General features: G+C 45.7%; 1 protein-coding gene and 1 non-coding gene across 2 annotated transcripts in view; one reads left to right on the plus strand and one right to left on the minus strand.

Annotated features, from left to right (window-relative positions):
- Positions 1–273: 273 nt before the first annotated feature.
- Positions 274–12085, minus strand: part of LOC143506792 (latent-transforming growth factor beta-binding protein 3-like) — a 30798-nt gene continuing 18986 nt past the window's right edge. Inside the window, 13 exon segments of the mRNA XM_076996400.1 lie at positions 274–1405; positions 2158–2289; positions 2849–2930; positions 2932–2939; positions 3505–3666; positions 4121–4273; positions 5737–5877; positions 7266–7403; positions 9271–9399; positions 9675–9758; positions 10327–10497; positions 10670–10798; positions 11063–11182. Coding sequence (XP_076852515.1) covers positions 1254–1405; positions 2158–2289; positions 2849–2930; positions 2932–2939; positions 3505–3666; positions 4121–4273; positions 5737–5877; positions 7266–7403; positions 9271–9399; positions 9675–9758; positions 10327–10497; positions 10670–10798; positions 11063–11182 — 1601 coding nt within the window. The 3' untranslated portion in view covers positions 274–1253.
- trnam-cau (transfer RNA methionine (anticodon CAU)) lies at positions 6440–6512 on the plus strand. Its single transcript has one exon. It is a non-coding gene; the product is annotated as a tRNA-Met (tRNA).

The raw sequence follows: 12085 nt of genomic DNA on the forward strand, positions 1-12085 counted from the left end.
CTCTGGGCCAGTTCATGAAGCTCTTGTGTTGATGCTGCTTTCAGGGGCGTGTGGGACTCCGTAGTGGCCGGTGTCGGAGGACAGGAGACCTTCACATACACACTCCAGCACTTCCCGTCCTGCTCTGAGTCTGCGTGTAGCCTGAGGCCCCCACGCATACCGTACACATTTGTTAGGAAGGTCAAAGGTCAATTACATAGCCTCAACAAAGATAGAAGGAAAAGGTAAATACAAAACCACCTCCTCATGAAAAATACAGACACCACAGCCATCTTTGTTGGTTTGAGTTCATCTCCGATTTATTGTTCTATTCGTTGGTAGAAATGCATTTCTGTTCAGTAATGGTTGATCGCGGTTGACGGGAGAGTGACAGAAATGTTTTCTTATTTGCATATCTATCCTTACGTCTTCTAAAGTCCCTGTCACGTGACCTCTTGTGTCTCCTCACGTGTCACGTTGTCCCAGAGCTAACCTCCACACTGCGTGGTCTCCTCTACATGGACAACGTTCAGTCCTACATGTGGGGCGAAATTTGACACTGGAATGCTAGATGCGAAAGTTTGAAGTGTTTGTCCCACGTCTCCAGGGTCCAAAAATGAATAAATATTTCTGAGAACTTAATGATGACAGACTCAAGGTTCAAACCTTTAGGGCATTTTGCAGACATTATAACTCATTCTAACACAGCTCTGACATGCCACGTTCAGATGGAAGAATTCTATACATTTCTAAAGTAAAATAAAATGTCAAAGTTGAATGGAAACAACAACAATGACGTTGGCGTCTCTCCCAGTTCTGATGAAGTGATCTAAGATTTGGTACATGTAACATCATTTTCATCTTACAGGAATATTTCAGTTGTCCAGCACACAACTAGTACCCTACGTGTCCCAATGACCAACACACATTCATCTCATTACTAAAAGACATTAGATTTCCAGACAGTTACTAAGTAACATGTACAAAAGGTCGTGGTCTAGAGGGGAATAACAACATCAGCATGTACAAATCAAAATAATGACAATCCCTATTACAATAAACAGCTTGTGGTATGTCAACGGAGAACTAAGAATAGAAAAGTAAGTTGAAAAATGGGACGCAGACAGGAAACTACTCAACCACAGAAAACTATAGTAGTGTGTGTGTGTGGTGTGTGTGTGTGTAAGAGTGTGTGAAAGCCTGTCCAAAGCCTGCATTGCATCCCTTTTTACTGGATGTGTTTGCTTGTGTGCGTTTCTAGACGTGTGGCTGTGTTATGATGCCCGTGCAGGCACACACGTGTTGGGTCTGCGTGCGGGCACAAAGCCGTGTTTGCAGGTACACTTGAAGGAGCCAATCGTGTTGACACACCGTGCGTGCTTACAGGGACTGGAGCGCACACCCCTCTCCACACACTCGTCTATATCTGCACAGAGACAGGGATAGACAGAGACGAAGAATGATGAAGAGGAAGGAAAGACAGGGTGGTTCGTTCATTTAGAACATCTACAGAGAAACATAGTCCTTCACCATATATGTGTGTAAACATCTATAGAGATTCAGAGTTTCCAGAGAACGTTTAGGCAGTGTCCTTCATCAGCTGTGCAAGCAAAGTGCATCTGAATTTCTATAAGGCAGCAGCAGTGTAGAAATATACTCCTGTATAGGAGTACGTGTGTGTGTGTGTGTGTGTGTGTGTGCGCGCGTGTATATGAGTAAAATCCACTGATTATGTGAGCACCTATGTATAGTAGCTAGGCGTTCTGTGTGTTTGTGTGTTCTGGTGTGTGGGGGGCTGCTCTAAGATGAATCATCAATGTGAATCACTGGGATGTGTCGTGAATGTTATGCGTCACAGAAACCGCAAATCCCATCGATAATTTGTGATATTTTCTCAGGAGGGAATTTTCTGTCATATGCAAATGAAAATGTAAACAGGAGATGGTGATTGCTCCTTTCTCTTTCAGCTCTCACTTACCTTGAGTCGTGATTGGTCAAAACCAGTCACTACACTATGAACCACCAAGTGTGTGTTTGTTTGTGTGTGTGTGTGTATGTATGTGTATGTATGTATGTATGTATGTGTGTGTGTGTGTGTGTGTGTGTGTGTGTGTGTGTGTATGTGTGTGTGTGTATGTGTGTGTATGTGTGTGTGTGTGTAAGTGTGTGTGTACTAACCTATACAGCGCGTTCGTGAATGGTCCAGTCTGAAACCAGGGTTACACTCACACATGGTACCCAGGTACGAGCGTACACAGCGGCCATTAGCACAGCTACATTCATCTGAGTCTTCCTCTGAGCTGTCACGCTCTGAGAGAGAGATGGAGAGAAAGAGATGGAGAGAAAGAGAGGGAGAGAAAGAGAGGGAGAGAGAGAGATGGAGAGAGAGAGATGGAGAGAGAGAGATGGAGAGAAAGAGATGGAGAGAAAGAGGGAGAGAATGAGATGGAGAGAGAGAGATGGAGAAAAAGATGGAGAGAAAGAGATGGAGAGAGAGAGATGGAGAGAAAGAGGGGGGAGAGAAAGAGATGGAGAGAGAGAGATGGAGAGAAAGAGATGGAGAGAGAGAGAGATGGAGAGAAAGAGAGGGAGAGAGAGATGGAGAGAAAGAGATGGAGAGAGAGAGATGGAGAGAAAGAGATGGAGAGAGAGATGGAGAGAGAGAGATGGAGAGAGAGAGTTGGAGAGAAAGAGATGGAGAGAGAGAGATGGAGAGAAAGAGATGGAGAGAGAGAGATGGAGAGAGAGTCAGATGTCTTGAAGTCCAAAGGTCTTCCTGATGGGTTCTATGACAAAATCTGATAAATGACTTCAGATGTTGAAGTCTCCATGACATAAACCCTCTCTGATTGGCTGCTGGAGAAGGTACCTGGGTTGTAATTGGAGAATGCAGCTAAAAAGTCTCCGTCTCCGTCTGACTCCGTATCCAGGTGCATCTCACACAGCCTGTTTAAAGATGACTGCAAACACCACACCACACACAGAAATCATTACACCCAGAGCTACACACACAAGGGGAGAACATGCCCAACAACACACAACTGCTCTACAGAAATAAGAACAAATGATTCTTTATTTCGAATCCCGTTTAAATGTCTCCTGCCTGCTTTTAATCTCCTGTCTACATCAAAGTTATCCATGGAGGCTGGAGAGACATGGTGTGTCTCAAATCTTGCAGGTCTAGTGCACTAGCTACCTTTAGCACACTTTGTGCTCACTCTGGGAGACATTATGAAGCCTCCACTGGGGATACTGACGTGACCTACTAGAAATACCGTACAGTGAAGAGTCAAATGATGGACACAGAAAGACACGGAAGATACTGTAATTACAGTTTGTATAACTTCATTCTCTAACGGAAACATTGCTCTCTGCCTCTATAAGGACTACAGTGGTTTAATTCACCTGTGTTCCTCTGTGGAAACACTCATCTCTGTAGCACCCGGGGGATAACTGCAACTTCCTTGGATTCTTAAAGGGAGGACTACCCTCTGCAGGACTGGAAGAGTGCTGCCGTCTGCTCACCTGAGTTCCTCTGTGGGCAGGTACGACACTCGGGGCCCCAGCCGCGGCCGTAGTGACAACAGCACTCAGAGTAGGTGACCGTCAGATCGTTCAGTGGCATACTGCACATGAGATCCTCGTCCACCTCCTGGAAACACACGTCCTTGTGTGCGGCCGTGCGGTCTGAGAGAGGAGGACGGGGGAAAAGGCGGAGACAGAGCGGGGAAAGGGGGCGGGGTTTGGGGGAGGGAGACGTGGAAATGGGACAGAGAGACCGAGACACCAGACAAACAGAGAGAAAGGAGGGATAAGGAAGAGAAAAGGAGTAATAGAGAATGGAGGATTTGGGAAGAAGACAGAGAAAGACAAACACACAATAAACACAAATAGGTCCTACCCTACCACGCGCAACATGTCACAGGGATCGATGAGGGCCTATAGCTATGTGCGTAATCCACTACACACAGCTGACTGGCCAATCAGGGGCTTGGACTGACTACGTGGCTTCAGGGCTAATGCTGACAGGTGGACTAGGGGCCTGAGCTGCAATCTGATTGGTGGGCTTTGGGGCCTGAGCTGTGATCTGATTGGTGGGGTAGGGGAGTGGGCGGAGCGTCTGGTTGGCCAGGCTACCCACCGTCGTAGACGCACTGCTTGAGGGCCGCGCTGAAGGTGAGCGGCTGAGCACAGATGCAGTGGAAGGAGCCGGGTGTGTTGACACACCGCCCGTTCCTGCAGTACGACGGGTCCAGACATTCATTCACATCTGAAAGGGTCACCACAGACATTACTAGAGGGGGACAGAGGAGTGCAGAGAAGGAGAGAGAGAGGGAAGGTAAGAGGGGGAGGGGTGAAAGAGGGAAAAGGAGGGAGAAAAAGAATGAGAAAGAAGCATCAGAAGCACACAGTCTTGGGAGAGTTATACATTAACACATCTCTAATGATATACCATTAACGTGTAACTAATGATATACCATTAACACATCTCTAATGATATACCATTAACGTGTATCTAATGATATACCATTAACGCATCTCTAATGATATACCATTAACGCATCTCTAATGATATACCATTAACACATCTCTAATGATATACCATTAACGTGTATCTAATGATATACCATTAACGCATCTCTAATGATATACCATTAACGCATCTCTAATGATATACCATTACCACATCTCTAATGATATACCATTAACGTGTATCCAATGATATACCATTAACACATCTGTAATGATATACCATTAATACATGTCTAATGATATACCATTAACACATCTCTAATGATATACCATTAATACATGGCTAACGATATACCATTAACGCATCTCTAATGATATACCATTAACGTGTATCTAATGATATACCATTAACACATCTCTAATGATATACCATTAACGCATTTCTAATGATATACCATTAACACATCTCTAATGATATACCATTAATGCATCTCTAATGATATACCATTAACGCATTTCTAATGATATACCATTAACGCATTTCTAATGATATACCATTAACGCATTTCTAATGATATACCATTAACATATCTCTAATGATATACCATTAACATATCTCTAATGATATACCATTAACGCATCTCTAATGATATACCATTAACGCATCTCTAATGATATACCATTAACGCATCTCTAATGATATACCATTAATGCATCTCTAATGATATACCATTAATGCATCTCTAATGATATACCATTAATGCATCTCTAATGATATACCATTAACACATTTCTAATGATATATCATTAACACATGATATACCATTAACAGATCTCTAATGATATGCCATTACCGTGTATCTAATGATATACCATTAACACATCTCTGATGATATACTATTAACATGTGTATAATGATATACCATTAACACATCTCTAATGATATACCATTAACACATCTCAGATGATATACCATTAACACATATCTGATAATATAACATTAACATGTGTATAATGATATACCATTAATGCATCTCTAATAATTGATTAACGCATATCTAATGATATATCATTTGCTTCTAGATGTAAAAGAATTAAGAAGAAAAAATACATTTTACATTTTCACAAATTCTTAGTATCACAGTTTCTGTAAACATCAACAGAGAAACAATAATAAATAATAAGAAATAATACTTTTTAAGTATGTCACAATCCATATCTCATGAATGCTACTATGTTTGTGGAACTACATTACCCATCATGCCCATGTTCTGACCCACTCACCGGCCTGTTCCTCTGGTGTGACACAGCTATTGCGGTCGGTGGCCAGGGTCCAGGGAAGGGTGCAGATACAATAGTAGGAGTCCTGAGTGTCGACACAGTGTCCATTCTTACAGTTAGATGGATCCTGGCATTCATTTATACCTGTAGACACACACACACACACACACACACACACACACACACACACACACACACACACACACACACACACACACACACACACACTACCTTGGCAGTGACTTCTCTTTATAGAAAAAACACACAGAAAAAAAACCACACAGAAAAAACACACAGAATTGCCTAGTCGCACACACACACACACATACACACATACACACTCACACACACACATATACACTCACACATACACACACACAGAGACACACACACAGAGACACACACACACAGAGACACACACACACAGAGACACACACACACACACACACACACTCATACACATACACACACACACACTGAGACACACACACACACACACATACACACACTCACACACACACTCACACACACTGAGACACACACACACACACACTGAGACACACACACACGCGCGCGCGCGCTCTCACATGCCTGCGTGAACAAACACGTCCTCCTCCAGACATTCCCGCCCCTCCCCCTCCCCCTCTCCCCCTCCCCCGTCCTGTGTTCTCTGGGTTGTTAAGCGCAGCTGCTCCTCCCCCTACAGGCCTCGTTGGCGCAGTAGGCAGCGCGTCAGTCTCATAATCTGAAGGTCGTGAGTTCGAGCCTCACACGGGGCAAAGCTTTTACTTTCAGCTACGCAGAAACAGACTACACATCAACAACACATGAACTAAAAAATCTATTTATTTAACTAATAAACATAACACGCTAGCATGGTTAAACATTTCTAACGTGTTACGAGTAAAACCTAATGAGACACAGCTTCCTTCCTGTTACAACAAACGAACAACAACAACCCTCAAGAACAGCAGCAACAACACAACACCACGTTTGTTTGCTTAGACGCTTAAATACTTCAGAAGCTGTTTGAACGAAGAACGTCGGGTTTCACCAGATCAAAAGAAAACCACATCACAGAGGTCTGAGTGTACGCTTAAATGAATCAAGCAAACAGCTCAACCACACACACACACACACACACACACACACACACACACACACACACACACACACACACACACCACACACACACACACGCCCCCTACCTGTGACTGTGGGGAACACACACACACACACACGCCCCCTACCTGTGATTGTGGGAAACACACACACACACACACACGCCCCCTACCTGTGACTGTGGGGAACACACACACACCCTACCTGTGACTGTGGGGAACACACACACACCCTACCTGTGACTGTGGGGAACACACACACACCCTACCTGTGACTGTGGGGAACACACACACACGCCCCCTACCTGTGATTGTGGGAAACACACACACACACACACACCCTACCTGTGACTGTGGGGAACACACACACACCCCCTACCTGTGACTGTGGGGAACACACACACACCCTACCTGTGATTGTGGGGAACACACACTTCTTGCTGGTAGCGTCTGGGGTCCAGGGGGCGTTACAGGTGCAGTAGAAAGATCCACGCGTGTTGACACAGTGACCATTAGTGCAGAGAGACTCGTCATGACACTCATCCACATCTAAATGAGAGATGGAGAGAGGGGGAGAGAAAGAGGGAGAGAGAGAGAGAGAGGGAGAGAGAGAGAGAGAGGGTGAGAGGCAGAGGGAGGGAGAGAGAGAGAAAGGGAGAGGAAGGGAAAGAGGGAGAGAGAGGTGGATAGAGGGAGATAGAAGGAGGGAGAGAGAGAGGGAGGGAAAAAGACTTTTGTTTTGGTTTTCATCACACCATCACGTGTGAGGTTGCAAGGCAGTTCCATACAGCTATCACTGTTGCTCTTGGTTACGGTACTGAGCAGTTAATAACTGTTGTTCACACTCAGAAGTGAAGGATTTAGGGGTGTATTCAACTAAGGATTTTCATAGTCGAATCTGATTCGTCAGCTTTTCCCTTTAGTCGACTAATAGTCGAATCGGGTTTATTTTATTTTTTTATTTAGAGCATCTTAAACGGGATCCTGTTCTCATTCAGGACTTTTTTCTTCTTCAAAGTAAAAACCTAAAACACTCAGATAAATGAATAAACACGGTAGGTTGGCTTTATTCAGCTTTTATTTATTTACTTGTTTATTTTTTATGAAACGTTAGAGAACATTAACCGTCAGTGCACATTGCGCATATCGAACTGTCAGACAGGCACTCTGCAAAATGTCAAAAATATTTTAAATAAAATATGCCTGCCTGAAAATATTAACAAATTGACACACAACAGCAAAAAATATAAGGAAAGGTTCAAGTAACGGGGTTTAAAAGCAAACAACAAAAAATGTCTATAGGCCTACTTGTCGAGACGCACCGCGACGAGACGAGACGACACGACCGAAACGACAAACGGCTGAACTGTTTTTTCCGCCTTTACGCGTTTTAAATGGTATGCCATGTTGGTTGTTGTCGTGCGAAATGAAAGACGTTGATGACATAACTTGCACTTTACCTTGTTTGATTCATCTTTATCTTTTTCAAAATACTTTTGAAGTTTTTTTGTAGATGCTGACTATCGTGTAGCGTGTTCAGCTCCGCTCATTTGGATTGTGCAACAGCAGGGTGTGATTTATTAATGTGTAGTAAGGAATATGCCTATTGTTAATGCGCAGACATAATTTTTAAATATTTATTAACAGAAATTAGGATGATTTTATGTGACAAAAGGCTATATATAACGAAAACAAAGACATTTCATGTAACAACTAATGCTTAGCAGCATCCTTGGGAACCTCCATGCAGTTAGAATGGTACATTCGACTATGACGTTCATAGTCGACTAGGGGCTATAGTCGACTATAGTCGAATCAGCGACTATTGCAGGTCACCCCTAGAAGGATTATAATCTGATCCCATCCAAAGAGACCAGTTTGAGGTCAGTTAATCTCATTACAGATTACAATGGTCAAAATGAGAAGTTATAATATCATGTTAAAGTTTCAACATAGGAGACACATGGTCATTCATTTAAAATAATAGTACATGATGACAATTGCTCTGCTTTCATTTATGCTGTCACATCCGTATTTGGTAATCCACAAGTAATGTCTGCTGAGGTCAGCACCCCCAATTGACTCTCTGGAGGTTTTACAACCTGTGCATGAACCCCCAACCTCCAGACTACACGAATCAGATGCAGATTCAGACACTCTCAGTGAAAAAAAAGCTGGTGTTGCACTGTTGGACTGTACTGAACACCATTATGGGCCTTTACTGCCTCCTTGTGGCAAGAACTGTAAATACAATTTGCTTTGTGTACATATATAGGCCATAATTGTCTTCTGTGTGTGTGTATGTGTGTGTGTGTGTGTGTGTGTGTGTGTGTGTGTGTGTGTGTGTGTGTGTGTGTGTGTATCTATCTGTGTGTGGTGTGTGTGTGTGTGTGTGTGTGTGTGTGTGTGTGTTTACCTATACACTCGAGGAGGTTACTGTCGTAGTAAAAGCCCTGCTGACAGTAACACTCGAATCCTGGCTGTGTGTTCATACATCGCCCCTCCTTGCAGATCTCATTAGCAAATAACACACATTCGTCTATATCTACAGAGAGAAGGACAGAGGGAGGGAGAGAGAGAAGGAGAGACAGAGAGAAAGAGGAGTAGAGGTGAAGAGGAAGAGGCTCGTATAAAGTGAAAGGTACACTCCAGATACACTCCAGAAACACTCCAGAAATACTCCAGATACACTCCAGAAACACTTTGTGTGAGTTCATGTATATAAATATTGGTGAGTGTGTGTTGTGAGTATGTATACGTGTGTGTGTGTGTGTGTGTGTGTGTGTGTGTGTGTGTGTGTGTGTGTGTGTGTGTATATACCTCTATGGACTGGTAAGCCATACTCTGTCAGGCCCTCCTCATGGTAAAAGCCTCGTCCCACTGGACACAGTGAGTGGTACTCCGCTACACAAAACACACACATCCATCAACATCCACCCACCCCCCCACACACACACACACACCAATCCACCCACCCACCCATCCACCCACCCACACACACCAACCCACCCATCCACCCACACACACACCCACACACACCAACCCACCCACACACACACCAACACACACCAACCCACCCATCCACCCACACACACACCAACACACACCCACCCACCCACACACACCAACCCACCCACACACACACCAACACACACCAACCCACCCAACCATCCACCCATCCACCGCCACGCACACACCAACACACACCAACCCACCCACCCATCCACCCACACACACACCAACACACACCAACCCACCCACCCATCCACCGCCACGCACACACCAACACACACCAACCCATCCACCCACACACACCAACCCACCCACACACCCACTGAATCTGGGTCCCCATCTCTCCATGTACCACTGTGAAGCACCCATCATCATCATCATCTTTATCCATGACCCTGTGTCTCCAGCTGCCCCTCCCTCTCTATGTGGCTGCCCCGGGGAGCCCGGGGTGGGGCAGTACCGGAGTGGTAGACGGGGCAGGGGTAGATCTCACAGTGGTCACCCCAGCCCACGCCCACGGAGCAGCAGCACTCCTGCTTGGTGACGTTGGTGGCCAGCACACTGTCACAGAACACGGTGTCATCCAGGTTCAGGTAACACTCCTTCTTATTGTTGGGGTCCAGCTCCACCTCTGGGAGGAAACACACACACACACACACACACACACACACACACACACACACACACACACACGGATGTGCATGCAAAGACATAAATATGAGCGGAGGGAGATACACACACAAACATCAACATGCAAAGGGAAACACACACACACACACACACACACACACACACACACCTACCCTCACAGCTGTGCTTGTCTTCAGACAGAATGAAGCCATCGTTGCAAACACACACATATCCCCCTTGCCTGTTCTCACATGCACCATTGGGCTGGCAAAGTCTCCTGTCCACCTCACACTCATCTATGTCTGAATAGGTGAGAGAGTGTGTGTGAGAGTGTGTGTGAGAGTGTGTGAGGAAGAGAGAGAGAGTCAGAAACTATTACTGTAATTATTCAATATTCAAAAGTTGAGTATGACATTTGCAGTACAACCTTATTCAGGAATGTCTGTGAGTGTGTTTGTGAGGGCAAGAAGTGTGAGATTGTGTGTGAGATTGTGTGTGTGTGTGTGTGTGTGTGTGTGTGTGTGTGTGTGTGTGTGTGTGTGTGTGTGTGTGTGTGTGAGAAGCACCTTGGCATCGACGTCCACTGACTAGCATGTATCCTTTCTGGCACTCACAGCGGTAGGAGCCCATGGTGTTGATACAGCGCCCCCTCTGGCAGTTGGAGGAACGCTCACACTCATTAATATCTGAGGAGGACCACAGAAATTGCATTCCATATCAGTCTTTATATTCTGTGCAGCACATTCCACTGTCTCCACCTAGCACCTCCACCTAGCGCCTCCACCTAGCACCTAGCGCCTCCACCTAGCACTTAGCGCCTGCACCTAGCACCTCCACCTAGCATGTAGTGCCTCCACCTAGCACCTAGCGCCTCCACCTAGCACGTAGTGCCTCCACCTAGCGCATCCACCTAGCACCTCCACCTAGCACCTAGCGCCTCCACCTAGCATGTAGTGCCTCCACCTAGCGCCTCCACCTAGCACTTAGCGCCTGCACCTAGCACCTCCACCTAGCACCTAGCGCCTCCACCTAGCATGTAGTGCCTCCACCTAGCGCCTCCACCTAGCACTTAGCGCCTGCACCTAGCACCTCCACGTAGCATGTAGTGCCTCCACCTAGCACCTCCACCTAGCACGTAGTGCCTCCACCTAGCGCCTCCACCTAGCACGTAGTGCCTCCACCTAGCGCCTCCACCTAGCACCTCCACCTAGCACCTAGCGTCTGCACCTAGCACCTCCACCTAGCATGTAGTGCCTCCACCTAGCACGTAGTGCCTCCACCTAGCACCTAGTACCTCCACCTAGCACCTCCACCTAGCATGTAGTGCCTCCACCTAGCACCTCCACCCAAGGAACAGCGGTGGGCAGGGCAGGGTGGTGCCACCGGGAGCACTGAACACTGGTCCTGGTTTGGCACAGAGGAACGAGTTCAGGATGATGGCGTGTTAGTGTGTTAGCATGTTAGTGCGTTAGCATGTTAATCTGTTAGCATGTTAGTCAGTTAGCATGTTAGTCTGTTAGTATGTTAGTCAGTTAGCATGTTAGTCAGTTAGCATGTTAGTTTGTTAGCATGTTAGTGCGTTAGCATGT

The sequence above is a fragment of the Brachyhypopomus gauderio genome, unplaced genomic scaffold, assembly GCF_052324685.1.
Source record: "Brachyhypopomus gauderio isolate BG-103 unplaced genomic scaffold, BGAUD_0.2 sc504, whole genome shotgun sequence".
Lineage (NCBI taxonomy): Eukaryota > Metazoa > Chordata > Actinopteri > Gymnotiformes > Hypopomidae > Brachyhypopomus > Brachyhypopomus gauderio.